Source organism: Entelurus aequoreus, linkage group LG01, assembly GCF_033978785.1.
Source record: "Entelurus aequoreus isolate RoL-2023_Sb linkage group LG01, RoL_Eaeq_v1.1, whole genome shotgun sequence".
NCBI classification, from domain to species: Eukaryota; Metazoa; Chordata; class Actinopteri; order Syngnathiformes; family Syngnathidae; genus Entelurus; species Entelurus aequoreus.
In genome coordinates this window covers 77,133,900-77,154,690 of record NC_084731.1, presented here as the reverse complement: position 1 = coordinate 77,154,690, position 20,791 = coordinate 77,133,900, and the positions used below count along the sequence as shown (strand labels likewise).

The following is a 20,791-nucleotide window of genomic DNA, read 5'->3' as shown; positions in this document are numbered from 1 at the left end:
TGAAGGACTAGCGTGTAGTGCAGGATGTATCTTTTTTCGCTCTGACCGTAACTTAGGTACAAGGGTTCATTGGATTCCACACTTTCTCCTTTTTCTATTGTGGATCACGGATTTGTATTTTAAACCACCTCGGATACTATATCCTCTTGAAAATGAGAGTCGAGAACGCGAAATGGACATTCACAGTGACTTTTATCTCCACGACAATACATCGGCGAAGCTCTTTAGCTACGGAGCTAACGTGATAGCACATCGGGCTTAAATGCAGATAGAAACAAAATAAATAAACCCCTGACTGGAAGGATAGACAGAAAATCAACAATACTATTAAACCATGGACATGTAAATACACGGTTAATGCTTTCCAGGCTGGGGAAGCTTAACAATGCTGTTGCTAACGACACCATTGAAGCTAACTTAGCAACGGGACCTCTACAGAGCTATGCTAAAAACATTAGCTATCCACCTATGCCAGCCCTCATCTGCTCATCAACGCCCGTGCTCACCTGCGTTCCAGCGATCGACGGAGCGACGATCATAGATGCGGTCGGCGGCCCGGAGACGGAGGAAGTCAAGGTGAGGTCGGCGGCTAGCGCGTCTGCTATCCATCTCAAAGTCCTCCTGGTTGTGTTGCTGTAGTCCGCCGCTAATACACCGATCCCACCTACAACTTTCTTCTTTGCAGTCTTCATTGTTCATTAAACAAATTGCAAAAGATTCACCAACCCAGATGTCCAGAATACTGTGGAATTTTGAGATGAAAACAGAGCTTTTTTGTATTGGATTCAATGGTGTACCAATACTTCCGGTTCAACGATTGACGTCACGCGCATACGTCATCATACATAGACGTTTTCAACCGGAAGTTAAGCGGGAAATTTAAAATTGCACTTTATAAGTTAACCCGGCCGTATTGGCATGTGTTGCAATGTTAAGATTTCATCATTGATATATAAACTATCAGACTGCGTGGTCGATAGTAGTGGGTTTCAGTAGGCCTTTAATGTTTTTACCATTTTATTGTTCACTCAAAAGAAGCTGTAATAACATTAGCTGCGTTTCCATTACCCCGAAAAATGCGCAAAACCTAAATATCACAATAAGAAACTGGTAATGGAAACACCCGTATTTCGAAAAACCTGCAGGCATGTGATTTTTCCGTCTATAGTCGGAAATCCGTCTTTTTTTATATTTGTGGGAAAATATTTTTTACGTTTTTCTTCGTTTTTTATGACTGACAATGTGTGTTAAAATCTTGATCCGTCTCTCTGCCATACCTACCAACAACTACAGTTTTCCCGTAAGGAGTACGGTTTTTGATAATCCAGTTGTAAAAACTACGGTTGTCCATTAAAGATTAACTTAAAAATCAAAGCTACGTAGTGAAGCAACTCCACGGGCAGGGGACAAAATATACGGGAAACATCAATGAGGTTTACGTATAAGAACATCCATGATTGGTTGGTTTACTATGGTGAGTCACAATTGGTTAAGATTAGGTCAAAACATTACGGACAGGCCAATCAGAGGCAAGATAGGGCGGGTCATGGACCCAGGAAGGGAAATCACAACAGACACGCACATCCCAAATGATGACGAGAGAGTCGAAGCGGGACCACCGCAACGGGCCGTCTGGCTAGTCCCTTCCCGGAAACGGAGACCCACATGACCCAACAATGTCAAGGGGGCCGTAAGTACATTGCCTTTGAGCGATCACCCGCTTGCTTCGTCATCTATTGACATCACGGCGACAGTGGTGGCTGCAATTCCTTCCTTAAAGTGGAGTCTCGCGGGATGAGATTTTACAAGAATTACTGCTCATGGCGCAAAACTTCCTTAAATGGAAACACAGGTCGCAAATGTACTTTGTCGAAATTTTTGAGATATCGCTTTTATTTTGAGAAAAACTGCAATGGAAACGCAGCAATTGAAACCATAGTATCACAAATGTGTGACCGTGCAAACATTTGAGAAATGTTTGGGGAGAATTACCCAAACCAGGAATCGATCAAGCAGATTAAACCAATGGTTGAAAATGCGTGGTCTCGTAACTTTGTCAAATGGCCGCAATTTCCACAAAGTTCATCTTTATGCATTCACGCACAGCATAAAATGTTTGGTGGACAAAATGAGACAAAGGAGTGGCGGCATACAACACGTCTTTCTTTGGTAGCTTCGGAGAAAGTTGTACATCTAAACGAACTACGGTGAGTTCAAGGACCGCCAACATTAGTAGGACAAAACGGTGCTTGCCAAAGTCTCTCATCAGTGAAGCATGTTTAATATAAACAGTGGGATTTCTAACAATTAGGAAGGTTAATGTCATGTTTGTTGTCCTACAGAAATCATATTAAAACAAAAAAACTATATTTTTTCTCTCATCTTTTTTTAATTTTCATACATTTTTTAAAAAGCAACTAAAAACAGATTCTCATTTGCAATGCTGACCTAGCAAAAGAGGCAGTATTTGCATGACAGAGATGTAGAAGTGTGATGATAATCTCATTTACCAACAAAAATTTCCGCTATATATTACTCTTAACAGTTCACAAATACTCTTAATGTACGGGAGTAAATGTTTTGGAACATAAATCACTTTTTAAGTGTAAAGAATACACGGATAATTTCTGCAACTTGTGGGCGGCAGAGCAGGCAGCTGACTATAATGAAGCTGTGGGTGGTGTTTCTGTATCCATCCAGCCATTGTCTACCGCTTGTCCCTTTTCGGGGTCGCGGGGGGTGCTGGAGCCTATCTCAGCTGCATTCGGGCGGAAGGCGGGGTACACCATGGACAAGTCGCCACCTCATCACAGGGCCAACACAGATAGACAGACAACATTCACACACTAGGGCCAATTTAGTGTTGCCAATCAACCTATCCCCAGGTGCATGTCTTTGGAGGTGGGAGGAAGCCGGAGTACCCGAAGGGAACCCACGCAGTCACGGTGAGAACATGCAAACTCCACACAGAAAGATTGAACTCAGGACTACTCGGGACCTTCGTATTGTGAGGCACATGCACTAACCCCTGTGCCACCGTGCTGTAATTACATTTAGTTATTACTATTAGTTATAATTATTTATAACAATATAGTAATTTGACAATGATCTTTAAAGTCTGCGGTGTAAAAAAAAAAGAGTAAAACATCAATGTCTAGTTTAAGTTCCATTTCTCTGTTGGAATCTTGTGCTCTTTGAGGTTAAGGTTACAAGTAGCACTTAAAACAGAACATTTATAAAATCACAAGTTGAGACAATGTTATCGAAGAAAAACTAAGCCTCAAAACAACAACTTTTGTCACAACTTTTTGAACAGGTTGCCACATATTCAGGCCTTTTTTAGGCCACAACAATCACAAAAGAAAGCCTGCTAAATCCTTGGACTGTGGTGATCAGAAAATGTATTTTTGGAATGAATTAAAACGGCACAAACCGGAAAAAATTATGTTAAAAATTGAAAAGCAGTGATATTTTGAGGTTTGCAAGGACAAGGTGAGCCAGCTTCACACAGGTGAGCCATTGCCGAAATGACTTCTTATAGCACGGTCAGTATGTTAGCAACAGCATAGCGTTTACACTTTTGAGGTTCCTCTGTATTTTTGTTGTCTGTGTTTTGATCCCAAGAGGCGTGAAGTGACGCTCGCTGCGCTTCCTCATCTTTTGTAGTTTGTGAGCGGCGCAAAGGAAATATGTTTCGCGCTGTGGACCGCAGGCTACTGGGCGGACTTTATCGACCCGACAACAGGAGAAGCTGTGAGTTGTTTTTAGTCAATCCATTCGGTACACTTGCAGCTAAAGAGATGAAGTATTGTATTGTTATTTAATTATTAGAGCCCTGGTGTTGCATTTCAGGGTGTCCCGATCTGATATCGGTTCGAAAAAGTCTAATATCGGATGATATCCGCTTGCATGTGAAATCGTCAATATAAGCGCTCCGATACAAGCAGTCCTGCAGCATGTTTACTTGTGCAAAGTCTGTTATCCAGTACCAATTTTGGAGGTGTTAAAATCGGTTATGATGTGTTCCATTTACCTCTGAAGTTGGAAGTCTGAGCTGATAATGACGTCACAGCCGAGTTGTGAGCGTTCCAGTTACGAGGTTGGAAATCAAGATGGCCACATCCACGAAAGCAATTCTTGTGCTTGCCTTGTCTGAATATCAACAACCTTTGGGAAAATATGCACGCTTCCTGCAACCTCCAAACACGGTGGATGTAGAGGAATTACAGATGCTTTTGCTAGCGATGTAGAACGTATATACCACATGAAATAAATGTCGTTTACGCTAGGGGTTCTTAACATTTTTGACCTCAACGCCCAACCTTTCCACAAAGTAGGGTTCTGGGGCCCACTCAAATAATAACACTGTATTTGTTACCTTACTTTTTATTTGTAATTGTGTTCAATAATCTAACCTACTTAGTTTTACAGAATAAACCTTGTCAAATGATATGAATCCATTAACCATGAAACTAAAAGTAGGTACTCATAAAAATTTATGAAAAATACATTTACATACAATTACCCAGTGCTAAAACAAACAAATTTTAACTAAATCAATGATGAATAATATTTCTTTAATTAACTGTCAATAAAATGTAAGTGCAAATGAAAATACAACTTCACTACTTGAGTCATAATTTTTGCGCTTAAAATTTGACTATAACTCCAGACTTCTTTTTGTTTGTTATTGTAATTACTGCCACAAGTGGTGAAAAAGTGTATTACAACTAAGTACTGCTGTGGCCCATAAGGACCATATCTGAGAAGCAAATATTTTTCGGCAGACCCCTAGGGGCCACTCCCGGCCCGACATGGTTAAGAAACAGCAGTTTACACTACAGTAAGGTTACCATATTTAAACCTCCACTAATATATCGTATGTGGCTGATTTTGTGCGTCAAAAACAAATCAGAAGTGCTTATAACATGTTATAGAAAATGATATTGTTTACATCCAGAGCAGCCATCTTTGAAGCCAACTCGGGTTGGTGAGAGAGCTCCGACTTTTCGAGTTGCAAATCCAACCTGCAGGAGCGTTCCAGTTTAAATTCGGACTACACAGTACAAATGGAACACAGTTTGCAATAAAGGTATCGAAACATGGCACTGTTTGATTTTACGTGAATCGATACCCGATAGGACCGACAGAATTCGGTCGGTGTCTATGAAAGTACAGAATTCTGTGGCCATCCCTAGTTATGAGAGAAACAAACATTGTGTTCAGTCAGTCAGTTTATTTCAGCCTCTATCATAATTTGCTATCTTCTCGTTTCCCAACAGTTCTTTGCATCTCCGGTTAGTCAGAGCGCAGCTCACACGGGGAAGGAGGAAGAGGAACCCCTGCATTCCGGATTCCGCATCGAGACGTCGGGCCCCTGCACGGTCATCCGCCACCTTCTGAGAGGAACGCCTTGGTTTGTGGGCACCGTTTTCACCAACGCACCGACTCACAGTGCCGTCATCACGCGGCTACAAGGACGCTCACGGGGACTGGACGACGAGGTGGAATGAGACAGATCTCGCCGCGGCCTTTGTGAAAAGGCTCGGCCGCCGTGTGTGTGTGTTTCTGTATGTAAAGTGAGAGTACCACACTCTAACAACGTAGTAAACAAGTGGACTGGACTGAGCTCTGACAGCGCAACTCTTGTGCTTGGCCGTGAACCCGCGGCAATGCCCTGCATCCACACACCCGTACTGGGACAGGTAGCATCCGCACACCTATACAGGGACAGGTAGCATCCGCACACCCGTACTGGGACAGGGAGCATCCGCACACCCGTACTGGGGCAGGGAGCATCCACACACCCCCGTACTGGGGCAGGGAGCATCCGCACACCCGTACTGGGGCAGGGAGCATCCACACACCCCCGTACTGGGGCAGGGAGCCTTTGAGCGCTCCATGGCCAGAGGTAAGCAGGTTGCATCATTCACCAACCTGCACTCGGGCAACACTGATTGTGAGGAATCTCAGCTGCCGAACCAATAAAGCGACGTCTCGTCAGGCTGCACTGAAAAACATCTGTCGTTATGGTTTCCTCGCAAGAAGTCAGAACGGCTTCTTCAGACCCGGGTCAGAGCTTCTTGGTGCCCGTGGAAGCCTGCAGCCACATCTGTCCTTGCTCATAGGCCAGGGACACTTTTGCAGTCTTCTTCTTGAAAAAGGCCCTGATCTTGGTGAAAAAGTCGGTCTTTTTCGGCGCCTGGAGATGATGCCTGAGTGCCCGAGCGAGAGCTTCCACAAAGGCGGCCTGAGAGCGCGCCATGGAGAAATACAGGCGCTCCTTAGATCCAAATTCCTGACAGAGGTCCTTGTAGATGTGGACATGGAAGTCACCGATGTTCAGCAGGAGGTTGGGGTGCGTCTCTACCACCGCGCTCATGATATGCGCCAACATCCAGTCGATGTCCATCTCCAGCACCGACTTGGAGTTGGAGTGGGCGATATGGTCCGTCAGCTTCCACAGCAACACGGTGAAAAAGGTGTTTTCTTTCTTTGTCCATGTTCCCACGGACGTGTGGCGACAACAACCCTTTTCCGTCTTCGCGCAGCCGTCGGCGGGAGTGCGGGCGCGGAATTTCTTTTCCGCCCGGGTGTTGAGCACAGGCGTGGGCAGAGGCGCCACCAAGCCGTTGCTTTTCTCCTCCGACGAGTCGCTGTCGGCGCACACGTCCTCCCCTGCGGCGCCGGCGGCCGTCCTCATGTTCTCCAAGCAGTTCCTCAGCACCGAGATTGTCTGTAGCGCTATTTCTCCGATCTCCGACACTTGGTGAGGCACGTCCGGGTACGTGAAAGAGTTGGGCTTCAAGGAGATGTCGGACAGCGCCTTGTTCACCGTCTTCGACACTTTAGCTGCGACCATCTCCAGCAGCTGGTCGCCGCACGGCGTCTTTACGTTTCCGGCGTTTATTGTGTCTTTGAGGGCCAGAAGAAGCGAGTCCCAAATGCACGCGTGGATGTCATCCTCCGTCACACACGAGAAGTTGAGGGCCCGTTGCAGAGTGCCACAACCTTTCCTAAAAGGGAAAAATAACACTTTTTAATCCAGACTTAAAGGGGAACTGCACTTTTGGGGAATTTTGCCTATCATTCACAATCCTTGTGAGACAAGAACACATGTTTTTTTTCATGAATTCTAAGTTGTAAAATATGGCAAGTATGAGGTGGCTAACAATGCAGCTAATGTTAATACTCTACTCAGTCCATAAAGCCCTCTATAAAAAACGCCAACAATACTCCATATTAGCCAAGTATTAGAGATATTGTTATAAGCGCTTTTGCAGACAAAGTATTTTTAGTGGTGCCGTAATCACAGAGCACTAAAGGCCTACTGAAATGATTTTTTTTAATTTAAACGGGAATAGCAGATCCATTCTATGTGTCATACTTGATCATTTCGCGATATTGCCATATTTTTGCTGAAAGGATTTAGTAGAGAAAATCGACGATAAAGTTCGCAACTTTTGCTCGCTGATTTAAAAAAAAGCCTTGCCTGTACCGGAAGTAGCGTGACGTCACAGGAGCTAGTATTCCTCACAATTCCCCATTGTTTACAATGGAGCGAGAGAGATTCGGACCGAGAAAGTGACGATTACCCCATTAATTTGAGCGCGGATGAAAGATTCGTAGATGAGGAACGTTACAGTGAAGGACTTGAGAGGCAGTGATGGACGTATCTTTTTTCGCTCTGACCGTAACTTAGGTACAAGCTGGCTCATTGGATTCCACACTCTCTCCTTTTTCTATTGTAAATCACAGATTTGTATTTTAAACCACCTCAGATACTATATCCTCTTGAAAATGAGAGTCGAGCACGCGAAATGGACATTTAAAGTGACTTTTATCTCCAAGACAATACATCGATGACACACTTAACTACTGAGCTAACGTGCTAGCATCGTTCTCAAATGAAGATAGAAACAAAAAAATAAACCCCTGACTGGAAGGATAGACAGAAGAGCAAAACTACTATTAAACCATGTACATGTAACTACACGGTTAAAAATTCTCAGCCTGGTAAGGCTTAACAATGCTGTTGCTAACGACACTAAGGCTAATTTAGCAGCTTAGCAACCGGAACTCACAGAACTATGTACTCTCCTTTTTCTATTGTGTATCACGGATTTGTATTTTAAACCACCTCGGATACTATATCCTCTTGAAAATGAGAGTCGAGCACGCGAAATGGACATTTAAAGTGACTTTTATCTCCAAGACAATACATCGGTGACACACTTAGCTACTGAGCTAACGTGCTAGCATCGTTCTCAAATGAAGATGGAAACAAAAAAAATAAACCCCTGACTGGAAGGATAGACAGAAGAGCAAAAATACTATTAAACCATGTACATGTAACTACACGGTTAAAAATTCTCAGCCTGGTAAGGCTTAACAATGCTGTTGCTAACGACGCTAAGGCTAATTTAGCAAAATGGCAGCCGGAACTCACAGAACTATGATAAAACATTAGCGCTCCACCTACGCCAGCCAGCCCTTATCTTCCCATCAACAGCCGTGCTCACCTGCGTTCCAGCAATCAACGGCGCGACGAAGGACTTCATCCGTGGGTTTGGCGGCAAGCATCAGCTAGGCGTCTTCTATCAGGGTAAGTAGTCCTTGTTGTGTTGCTGTAAGTATTGTACTTAGCCGCTAAGACACCGATCGATCCCACCTACAACGTTCTTCTTTGCAGCCTCCATTGTTCATTAAACAAATTGCAAAAGATTCACCAACACAGATGTCCAGAATACTGTGGAATTTTGTCGAAGAAAACAGAGCTTTGTGTATTGTGTCCAATAGGGCCCAAACACTTCCGTGCATTTTATGACGTCACGCGCATAAATCATATCCAAAGGAGATTTTCAACCGGAAGTGTGGCGGGAATTTTAAAATTTCACTTTATAAGTTAACCCGGCCGTATTGGCATGTGTTTCAATGTTAAGATTTCATCATTGATATATAAACTATCAGACTGCGTGGTCGGTAGTAGTGGGTTTCAGTAGGCCCGCTAACTAGCTTATGCTGCTATATGGGTGAGGGCGGACCTACGTCACTTCCGCCTACCAATCCCCTAGCAACCGGGAATTCGTTGAAAACAAACCAGCTCGCAGCGAACACAGCATTGACAGAAAAAGCATTTAACGAGCGTTGTGGCTTGGAAGTCTGCGTTAAATCCTTCATTTAGGCATTTTTACTTATTCGCATATCGTGTGAAAAAACGAAAATGTATTATTTGCGTCAGACTCGTCTCAGTGAACTTTAAAGCTTCTCAGGCTTAGCTTAGCTTGCTAGTTAGCTTAGCCTGCGCACTACTAAGAAAGAGACGCGGAAGTTATCAACAACAAGATTAAGTGTTAGTGCATAAAATATTGAGAGATTTGAGGGCTACATGTATTGAATGGCAACATGAAAATTATAGGGTTTTTTGGTTTTTAAAAACCCAACTGTTAAGTGCAAATTTAAACGAAACCGGTTTTCGAAAATAGCTAGCTAGTCTATAGACTATATAGTATATTACTTAACTTAATCCTCTTCTTCCCGGATGGGAAATAAGGCTTCGACGACTCGACGCCATTCATCTCGCTGCTGTGCTCGTCTCTGTGCCTCGCCCCATGTAAGCTTCATCTCTTTCAGCTCCCCTTCAACTGTTCTTCGCCAGGTGTTCTTTGGCCACCCTGGCTTACGTTTTCCCGGTGGTGTCCATCTTAACGCTGCCTTTGGTATCCTCTCGTTGTCCGGTTTTCGAAAATAGCTAGCTAGGCTATAGACTATATAGTATATACCGCATGTTATTTTTGTACAACAACAACTTCAGCTGTCGAACGTTATAAGGTACAAATTCAACAAGTACAACATTAGCACGGACGTATAGCCAAGTTGTGGTTAAGAAGGTGGATTTTTGTTCCTTATATTTACCAGAAATGAAGTGATCCGAACACACGACCCGGGACTTTGGGGGACTCCAGTGAGAACCGTCCTCGTTTCCCAGTGCAAAGCTGCGAGCCATTTGTCTCGTCTCTGTGGGCTTTTATCACGCCTTGGCAGAACAAAATACAACCTTTGTTTTCCCTGTTTCCAGTTGTGGTTAGCACAACCAAAAACAACACAGTTTTTCGGCATTTTGGAGGCAGAATGACGGTTTTAACCAGCGTAGGTCGACAGGTTAAAGAGTAGTGGCAACGGTTTGTTTTCAACGCCAGTCTGGTTGCTATGGCTCGAAGAACCCGTATGTAGCTCAGTTGCCCGGATGTCGGCCCTCACCCATTGACATATTGAGCCGGTGAGCTGCTGCATCGCCTCTGAGCTGGTGAAAGTTAATTCTAGATTATAAATCACGCCTGTCACCTGGATAGCAGAAGGTTGTGGACATAAAACGAGAAGTTGGTCACCTTTGAGATCCAACTACGTTCACACTGCAGGGTCGGATGTCCAATTCAGATCTTTCTACTGCTCTCTTAATATTACATTGGTAATGTGAATGCAATCTGACCCGCATACAGTCGTGCCGTCACACGCACTGCAGTGGCTACGGAAGTAAGAATGGCTTCAGCTCTAGTCGGTCTCAGTGCTGGCGCATTTGTGGACATTTGTGCAATTAAAAGTCATAATTTTCTGAACCAAATTATTACATGTAGAAGATTTAAGAAGGAAGGGGACAAGAATTTTGGCTCTCGCAGGTTTACGGGATATTTTGCTTTGATGCAGTCGAAGACGAGAGGTGGAACTTTCATGTGAGTTCTTAAAACATTTAATTTTCACATGTTTTCTGGTCCGTTATTTATTTTGTAGCCATCTATTTTGGCCAATAATGGTGATGCTTATTTGTTTTTGATGACGTTCTAGTCGGATGAATGCGACCTGAGTGCTGGGGCCTTCACATTGAGGACGCATCGCATATATATACAAATTATTTCCACATACCAAAGAGGCCTGGGTCGGATATGAAAAAAATTGGAATTGCACTGTTCACACTGACATGAAAAAATGCGATACAGGTCGCATATGGGCAACAAAATGGGAATTGACCTGCAGTGTGAACGAGGCCTGAGACCCGGAAAAGGCAAGAAAGACACAAAAAGATGCTTGTTTGCGGCACTTTTTTCCCCCCATCTAAACAGGAAGATTTAAACAACAGTCGTCATTCCAGTGAGAGCAGACATTGTACAGTAAGTGATTGTTTTATCATTTTTCTAGTTTCTTATTCAGCAACTTGGCAATACTGCTGCATGATGCTTCGTAGGGATATAATGATATCAAAACCACACTGTACGATATTGCGGTATATGTCCAAAAGAAAAAAGACTTGCAATAGTGTGTAAAATGATGTGGCAGGAATGTTTAGGATAACCACACTTGGTGTATGTAATTGAACACAAGCATAATGCTAAATTGTTGTAACTATATATGTTACTACAAACATGTATTTTTAAGTGCTAAGAATCGGGAGCAAGGGTGAAGTGTCTTGCCTAAGGACACAACGGCAGTGATGGGGATCGAACCTGGAACCCTCAAGTTGCTGCCACGGCCGTTCTACCCACCTCGCCATGCCGTCCCCAATAATGTATTTTGCTAGCTGATCTTCACTATTCAGAAGCCACAGAAAAGCGCCTTTTGCCAGCAGTTTTTCACTAATTAGAAGGCATATAGAACCGCCACTTACTAGCAGTTTTTCACTATTTAGAAGGCATGTAGAACCGCCACTTGCTAGCAGTTTCTCACTATTTAGAAGGCATGTAGAACCGCCACTTGCTAGCAGTTTTTCACTATTTAAAAAGGTATATAGAACTGCCACTTGCTAGCAGTTTCTCACTAAGAAGTACATAAATCCACCTCTTGCTAGCGGTTTTTCCCCTATTTAGAAGGCATGTAGAACCGCCACTTGTTAGCAGTTTTTCACTTCGAGGTACATAAGGCCACCTCTTGTTAGCAGTTTTTCACTATTTAGAAGGCATGTAGAACCGCCACTTGCTAGCAGTTTTCACTATTTAAAAAGGTATATAGAACTGCCACTTGCTAGCAGTTTTTCCTCTAAGAGGTACGTAAAGTTACCTCTTACTATAAGTTTTTCATTATTTAGAAGGCATGTAGAACCGCCACTTACTAGCAGTTTTTCACTATTTAGAAGGCATGTAGAACAGCCACTTACTGGCAGTTTTCCACTATTTAGAAGGCAAATAGAACCGGGACTTGCTAGCAGTTTGTCACTATTTAGAAGACATGTAGAACCACCACTTACTAGCAGTTTTTCACTATTTAGAAGGCATGTAGAACCGCCACTTGCTAGCAGTTTTCACTATTTAAAAAGGTATATAGAACTGCCACTTGCTAGCAGTTTTTCACTATTTAGAAGGCATGTGGAACCGACACTTGCTAGCCGTTTTTCACTATTTAGAAGGCATGTACAACCACCACTTACTAGCAGTTTTCACTATTTAGAAGGCATGTACAACCACCACTTACTAGCAGTTTTTCACTATTTAGGAGGCTTGTAGAACAGCCACTTACTAGCAGTTTTTCACTATTTAGAAGGCATGTGGAACCGACACTTGCTAGCAGTTTTTCACTATTTAGAAGGCATGTACAACCACCACTTACTAGCAGTTTTTCACTATTTAGAAGGCATGTAGAACCACCACTTACTAGCAGTTTTTCACCATTTAGGAGGCTTGTAGAACAGCCACTTACTAGCAGTTTTTCACTATTTAGAAGGCATGTAGAACAGACACTTGCTAGCAGTTTTTCTATATTTAGAAGGCATATAGAACCGCAATTTAATATCAGTTTGTCACTATGTAGAAGGCATATAGTACCGCCACCTACTAGCAGTTTTTAACTATTTAGAAGGCATGTAGAACCGCCACTTGCTAGCAGTTTTCACTATTTAAAAAGGTATATAGAACCGCAACTTGCTAGCAGTTTTTCATCTAAGAGGTACATAAAGTTACCTTTTACTATCAGTTTTTCACTATTTAGAAGGCATGTAGAACCGCCACTTACTAGCAGTTTTTCGCTATTTAGAAGGCATGTAGAACCGCCACTTACTAGCAGTTTTTCACCGTTTAGAAGGCATGTAGAACCGCCACTTACTAGCAGTTTTTTCACTATTTAGAAGGCATATAGAACCTTCACTTACTAGCAGTTTTCACTATTTAGAAGGCATGTAGAACCGCCACTTACTAGCAGTTTTTCACTTTTTAGAAGGCATGTAGAACCGCCACTTACTAGCAGTTTTTCACTATTTAGAAGGCATATAGAACCGCCACTTGCTAGCAGTTTTTTACTATTTAGAAGGCATGTAGAACCGCCACTTGCTAGCAGTTTCATTATTTAGAAGGCATGTAGAACCGCCACTTACTAGCAGTTTTTCACTATTTAGAAGGCATATAGAACCGCCACCTACTAGCAGTTTTTCATTATTTAGAAGGCATGTAGAACCGCCACTTACTAGCAGTTTTTCACTATTTAGAAGGCATGTAGAACTGCCACTTACTAGCAGTTTTTCACTGTTTAGAAGGCATGTTGAACCGCCACTTACTAGCAGTTTTTCAGTATTTAGAAGGCTTATAGAACCTTCACTTACTAGCAGTTTCTCACTAAGAGGTACATAAATCCACCTCTTGCTAGCGGTTTTTCGCTATTTAGAAGGCATGTAGAACCGCCACTTGCTAGCAGTTTTTACTATTTAAAAAGGTATATAGAACCACAACTTGCTAGCAGTTTTTCCTCTAAGAAGTATATAAAGTTACCTCTTACTATCAGTTTTTCACTATTTAGAAGGCATGTAGAACCGCCACTTACTAGCAGTTTTTTCACTATTTAGAAGGCATATAGAACCTTCACTTACTAGCAGTTTTCACTTTTTAGAAGGCATGTAGAACCGCCACTTACTAGCAGTTTTTCACTATTTAGAAGGCATGTAGAACCGCCACTTACTAGCAGTTTTCCACTATTTAGGAGGCTTGTAGAACAGCCACTTACTAGCAGTTTTCCACTATTTAGAAGGTATATAGAACCGTGACTTGTTAGCAGTTTTTCACTATTTAGAAGGCATGTAGAACCGCCACTTACTAGTAGTTTTCCACTATTTAAAAAGGTATATAGAACCGGGACTTGCTAGCAGTTTTTCACTATGTAGAAGGCATGTAGAACCGCCACTTACTAGCAGTTTTTCACTATTTAGGAGGCTTGTAGAACAGCCACTTACTAGCAGTTTTCCACTATTTAGAAGGCAAATAGAACCGGGACTTGCTAGCAGTTTGTCACTATTTAGAAGACATGTAGAACCACCACTTACTAGCAGTTTTTCACTATTTAGAAGGCATGTAGAACCGCCACTTGCTAGCAGTTTTCACTATTTAAAAAGGTATATAGAACTGCCACTTGCTAGCAGTTTTTCCTCTAAGAGGTACATAAAGTTACCTCTTACTATCAGTTTTTCATTATTTAGAAGGCATGTAGAACCGCCACTTACTAGCAGTTTTTCACTATTTAGAAGGCATGTAGAACAGCCACTTACTGGCAGTTTTCCACTATTTAGAAGGCAAATAGAACCGGGACTTGCTAGCAGTTTGCCACTATTTAGAAGACATGTAGAACCACCACTTACTAGCAGTTTTTCACTATTTAGAAGGCATGTAGAACCACCACTTACTAGCAGTTTTTCACTATTTAGAAGGCATGTAGAACCGCCACTTACTAGCAGTTTTTCACTATTTAGAAGGCATGTGGAACCGACACTTGCTAGCCGTTTTTCACTATTTAGAAGGCATGTACAACCACCACTTACTAGCAGTTTTCACTATTTAGAAGGCATGTACAACCACCACTTACTAGCAGTTTTTCACTATTTAGGAGGCTTGTAGAACAGCCACTTACTAGCAGTTTTTCACTATTTAGAAGGCATGTGGAACCGACACTTGCTAGCAGTTTTTCACTATTTAGAAGGCATGTACAACCACCACTTACTAGCAGTTTTTCACTATTTAGAAGGCATGTAGAACCACCACTTACTAGCAGTTTTTCACTATTTAGGAGGCTTGTAGAACAGCCACTTACTAGCAGTTTTTCACTATTTAGAAGGCATGTAGAACAGACACTTGCTAGCAGTTTTTCTATATTTAGAAGGCATATAGAACCGCAATTTAATATCAGTTTGTCACTATGTAGAAGGCATATAGTACCGCCACCTACTAGCAGTTTTTAACTATTTAGAAGGCATGTAGAACCGCCACTTGCTAGCAGTTTTCACTATTTAAAAAGGTATATAGAACCGCAACTTGCTAGCAGTTTTTCATCTAAGAGGTACATAAAGTTACCTTTTACTATCAGTTTTTCACTATTTAGAAGGCATGTAGAACCGCCACTTACTAGCAGTTTTTCGCTATTTAGAAAGCATGTAGAACCGCCACTTACTAGCAGTTTTTCACTGTTTAGAAGGCATGTAGAACCGCCACTTACTAGCAGTTTTTCACTATTTAGAAGGCATATAGAACCTTCACTTACTAGCAGTTTTCACTATTTAGAAGGCATGTAGAACCGCCACTTACTAGCAGTTTTTCACTTTTTAGAATGTATGTAGAACCGCCACTTACTAGCAGTTTTTCACTATTTAGAAGGCATATAGAACCGCCACTTGCTAGCAGTTTTTTACTATTTAGAAGGCATGTAGAACCGCCACTTGCTAGCAGTTTCATTATTTAGAAGGCATGTAGAACCGCCACTTACTAGCAATTTTCCACTATTTAGAAGGCATATAGAACCGCCACCTACTAGCAGTTTTTCATTATTTGGAAGGCAAGTAGAACCGCCACTTACTAGCAATTTTCCACTATTTAGAAGGCATATAGAACCGCCACCTACTAGCAGTTTTTCATTATTTAGAAGGTATGTAGAACCGCCACTTACTAGCACTTTTTCACTATTTAGAAGGCATGTAGAACTGCCACTTACTAGCAGTTTTTCACTGTTTAGAAGGCATGTTGAACCGCCACTTACTAGCAGTATTTAGAAGGCTTATAGAACCTTCACTTACTAGCAGTTTCTCACTAAGAGGTACATAAATCCACCTCTTGCTAGCGGTTTTTCGCTATTTAGAAGGCATGTAGAACCGCCACTTGCTAGCAGTTTTTACTATTTAAAAAGGTATATAGAACCACAACTTGCTAGCAGTTTTTCCTCTAAGAAGTATATAAAGTTACCTCTTACTATCAGTTTTTCACTATTTAGAAGGCATGTAGAACCGCCACTTACTAGCAGTTTTTTCACTATTTAGAAGGCATATAGAACCTTCACTTACTAGCAGTTTTCACTTTTTAGAAGGCATGTAGAACCGCCACTTACTAGCAGTTTTTCACTATTTAGAAGGCATGTAGAACCGCCACTTACTAGCAGTTTTCCACTATTTAGGAGGCTTGTAGAACAGCCACTTACTAGCAGTTTTCCACTATTTAGAAGGCATATAGAACCGTGACTTGTTAGCAGTTTTTCACTATTTAGAAGGCATGTAGAACCGCCACTTACTAGTAGTTTTCCACTATTTAAAAAGGTATATAGAACCGGGACTTGCTAGCAGTTTTTCACTATGTAGAAGGCATGTAGAACCGCCACTTACTAGCAGTTTTTCACTATTTAGGAGGCTTGTAGAACAGCCACTTACTAGCAGTTTTCCACTATTTAGAAGGCATATAGAACCGTGACTTTCATGCAGTTTGTCACTATTTAGAAGGCATATAGAACCGCCACTTACTAGCGGTTTTTCACTATGTAGAAGGCATGTAGAACCGCCACTTACTAGCAGTTTTTCACTATTTAGAAGGCATGTAGAACCGCCAGTTGCTAGCAGTGTCTCACTAAGAGGTACATAAATCCACCTCTTGGTAGCGGTTTTTCGCTATTTAGAAGGCATGTAGAACCGCCACTTGCTAGCAGTTTTTACTATTTAAAAAGGTATACCGCAACTTGCTAACAGTTTTTCCTCTAAGAGGTACATAAAGTTACCTCTTACTATCAGTTTTTCATTATTTAGAAGGCATGTAGAACCGCCACTTACTAGCAGTTTTCACTATTTAGAAGGCATATAGAACCTTCACTTACTAGCAGTTTTCACTATTTAGAAGGCATGTAGAACCGCCACTTGCTAGCAGTTTTTCACTATTTAGAAGGCATGTAGAACCGCCACTTGCTAGCAGTTTTTCACTATTTAGAAGGCATGTAGAACCACCACTTACTAGCAGTTTTTCACTATTTAGAAGGCATGTAGAACCGCCACTTACTAGCAGTTTTTCACTATTTAGAAGGCATATAGAACCTTCACTTACTAGTAGTTTTCACTATTTAGAAGGCATGTAGAACCGCCACTTGCTGGCAGTTTCTCACTATTTAGAAGGCATGTAGAACCTCCACTTACTAGCAGTTTTCCACTATTTAGGAGGCTTGTAGAACAGCCACTTACTGGCAGTTTTCCACTATTTAGAAGGCATATAGAACCGTGACTTGTTAGCAGTTTTTCACTATTTAGAAGGCATGTAGAACCGCCACTTACTAGTAGTTTTCCACTATTTAAAAAGGTATATAGAACCGGGACTTGCTAGCAGTTTTTCACTATGTAGAAGGCATGTAGAACTGCCACTCACTAGCAGTTTTTCACTATTTAGGAGGCTTGTAGAACAGCCACTTACTAGCAGTTTTCCACTATTTAGAAGGCATATAGAACCGCCACTTACTAGCAGTTTTTCACTAATTAGAAGGCATGTAGAACCGCCACTTACTAGCAGTTTTCCACTATTTAGAAGGCATATAGAACCGTGACTTGCTAGCATTTTGTCACTATTTAGAAGGCATATAGAACCGCCACTTACTAGCAGTTTTTCACTATGTAAAAGGCATGTAGAACCGCCACTTACTAGCAGTTTTCCACTATTTAGGAGGCTTGTAGAACCGCCACTTACTAGCAGTTATCCACTATTTAAAAGACATATAGAACCGTGACTTGCTAGCAGTTTGTCACTATTTAGAAGGCATGTACAACCGCCACTTACTAGCAGTTTTTCACTATTTAGGAGGCTTGTAGAACAGCCACTTACTAGCAGTTTTCCACTATTTAGAAGGCATATAGAACCGCCACTTACTAGCAGTTTTTCACTATTTAGACGGCATGTAGAACCGCCACTTACTAGCAGTTTTCCACTATTTAGAAGGCATATAGAACCGTGACTTGCTAGCAGTTTGTCACTATTTAGAAGGCATGTAGAACCGCCACTTACTAGCAGTTTTCCACTATTTAGAAAGCATGTAGAATCGCCACTTACTAACAGTTTTTCCCTATTTAGAAGGCATGTAGAACCGCCACTTACTAGCAGTTTTTCACTATTTAGAAGGCATGTAGAACCGCCACTTACTAGCAGTTTTCCACTATTTAGAAAGCATGTAGAATCGCCACTTACTAACAGTTTTTCCCTATTTAGAAGGCATGTAGAACCGCCACTTACTAGCAGTTTTTCACTATTTAGAAGGCATGTAGAACCGCCCTCTTTCTGGCCTTTTGTTCAACTATTTAAAAGGCCAAAGAGTTGTCTCACAACAGGATTGTGAAAGGTGGGCAAAACAAAGCAGGTGCATGTTTTGTTGGTTCTCTGCGTGCACTCACTCGATGATGTGTGCGTGTTCTTCCACCTGAGGCACCACAACGACCAGCACTTCTTGGGAGATTTTGTACAGGATACTTTGCCACATTTTCAACAGCACCATGAACGCATTGCAGTCAAAGTGGCCGTACTCGATTAAGTCCCACGTCCTGCCGGGGGATATGAGTGCTCGTCAGGCCGCCATGTGTGTTGAGTTGTCGGTCTACTTACTCGGTAGTTATGCCATCCAGGTGCAGCTGTAATTCGCTTTTGAAGAACTCTGACGCCAGCAGGGGCATGTTCAGGTTGCTGCACCTCAGTAAGTCAGGTTCAATTGGGGACTGCTGGGAGGAAAACAAACAATGAATGATACGATATCAGCACAAATCATACATACTTGTATTGTTTTGTAGTGTGGAATGTTAGAAAAAGTTTGATCAAGTGAAATTAGTCAAACAAAGGAGAATGGTAGGTATGAAAATCCCTAACATATTTATTAATAACTATTGATTTAATATACTTCTTATAGGCCCTGTTTCACCTTGTGCTTTAAATCAAATGTATTTATTTACAATGACAATAAAGGAATCTGTCTATTGTCACACACAGTCTTGTAAAGTTCCTTGTCCATAAATGTACAAAAACTCCCTCAAAAAACATAAATGTTTTTTAAAAAAAACTTCATTTCAAATCCCTTAAAATGATGACAAACAATACTCATTTTGTCAATTTTATTCGTGGAAAAAGCTTTTTTTCAAATATATTTGCCCTTTTGTTTAATAGCAGATATTATGTATACTTTTCTATTGCGCTCATACTTTTATTGCGATTGCACTGATTTATTGTTTGTTATTTTAATAAAGTTATTTAAAATAAAAAATTGTTTTACTTTTATTTAACAAAATAGAACATTTACTACAACAAATATGGCTTCTTTTTTTTTTAAATGTCTACGTTACGGTTTTTTTCAGAACAAACAGTAAATAAAACTAATATGGAAAGAAAATGTACGTACAAGAGATGGAAAATTAATGGGAAAAAAAACAAATAGAAACAAGTTCTCATATTCTTGACTAAAGTTTCTGTTTTACTGATTATGACTTACTAATAGCTTTTAGAATTAATTTTCAATTTAAAAAAATGTCATTTCAACCAAATAATTTTATTTAATTCTGAAAATAAATCTTTCTTTTCGCTGTATGTACTTTTACACTAGGTAACTTGGATTATTGCAAAAAAGCCTGGAAATTAGTGAATGCCCACATTTAGAAAATAGAAAGAATTTGTTTACGTTAATATTGTTGCAAATTTGACAGACGGCGAAAGGGACAAGCGGTAGAAAATGGATGGATGGATGTTATTCCACCGGTACTGGGAAGTCGGACTTGTTAAATATTGTTGTTGAAATAAAGTTCTGACAAAAGCACTTCCTCGTTCTCGACCAATCACGTTTACGTTCACAAACAAGGAGATTTAGAATATTAATATAAACAATAACAGCAGCCAGTCGTAACAAAAGTAATTTTATGGGGAAACATTATTGAAGATTTTGTTTCTTTATAATGTCGCCGTTCTGAATTATACTGACTGTTTGTGTCATGTTTTTGTTAAAGTTCTGACAAAAACACTTCCTCATTCTCTACCAATCACATCTAAGGCGCGGTGCGTTCACGAATATTGGAACACTGAACGTCAACATAAATATTAACGTTATGCAAGTGGTAGCAGTAGTAATACAAGTATATTGTTTTTATAACATACACAGTGAACAACTTATTTAGCGTTCTCATTAAAACGTATACATACATATGCGTGCAGGAGTGTGTGTGTCGCTGACTTACCTCATCATTCTGGGAGTAAACTGATCTCCGCTTCTGATCGATATTCATGTTTGTGTTTCAATAGAAGAATGAAGCAAATGTCCTCCCTTGGTTAAAACCATTTCAATGTGGAGTCTTAAACGCAACACCTCGCCTACTCTTGGAGTCTTTTGGGGGAGGGAGCAGGGAAGAGGGGAGGAAAAAAAAAAAAAAAACAGTTGACCGCCTCGTCAGGACATCAAGTTTATACAACAAACTGCAGCGCTGTCATTTGACGCGATGCACCTTGACATCATCAAACGTCACCCTTGTCATGTGACGTCACCCACCGCCTCGCAACTCTGCGCATGG

At 41.3% G+C, this 20,791-nt stretch overlaps 2 protein-coding genes across 6 annotated transcripts in view; one reads left to right on the top strand and one right to left on the bottom strand.

The window, feature by feature from the left end:
- LOC133657434 (cobalamin trafficking protein CblD-like) overlaps positions 1–6,025 on the top strand; it is a 14,139-nt gene extending 8,114 nt beyond the window's left edge. The window contains exons 7-8 of one of the 2 annotated variants that reach the window (XM_062058759.1): positions 3,667–3,753; positions 5,283–6,023. In XM_062058759.1, the coding sequence (XP_061914743.1) occupies positions 3,667–3,753; positions 5,283–5,513 (318 nt within the window). In that variant the 3' untranslated portion in view covers positions 5,514–6,023. Of the gene's footprint in view, positions 1–3,666; positions 3,754–5,282 lie in introns of both variants that reach the window. The other variant, XM_062058769.1, reaches the window with a different exon arrangement.
- On the bottom strand, positions 5,594–20,791 carry LOC133657411 (uncharacterized). 4 transcript variants are annotated; one of them, XM_062058721.1, is made up of 4 exons: positions 20,462–20,791; positions 18,852–18,964; positions 18,644–18,790; positions 5,594–7,016 (listed from the first exon to the last, which is right to left on the bottom strand). In XM_062058721.1, the coding sequence occupies exons 1-4, from the start codon at positions 20,507–20,509 to the stop codon at positions 6,074–6,076; spliced, it is 1,251 nt and encodes a 416-aa protein (XP_061914705.1). In that variant the 5' UTR covers positions 20,510–20,791; the 3' UTR covers positions 5,594–6,073. The 4 variants fall into 4 exon arrangements, with proteins under 4 accessions (XP_061914705.1, XP_061914714.1, XP_061914722.1 ...); XM_062058730.1 differs by having other exon boundaries at positions 18,852–18,961; XM_062058738.1 differs by lacking the exon at positions 18,644–18,790.

Bases quoted from the DNA above. Each gene is read 5' to 3' on its own strand.
- LOC133657411 (XM_062058721.1), bottom strand. From the start codon at position 20,509: ATGAATATCGATCAGAAGCGGAGATCAGTTTACTCCCAGAATGATGAG. The intron at 18,965-20,461 runs GTAAGTCAGCGA...TTTTCCTCCCAG, and splicing joins TTTACTCCCAGAATGATGAG to CAGTCCCCAATTGAACCTGA. The intron at 7,017-18,643 runs GTGAGTGCACGC...TTTCCCTTTTAG, and splicing joins GAACACGCACACATCATCGA to GAAAGGTTGTGGCACTCTGC.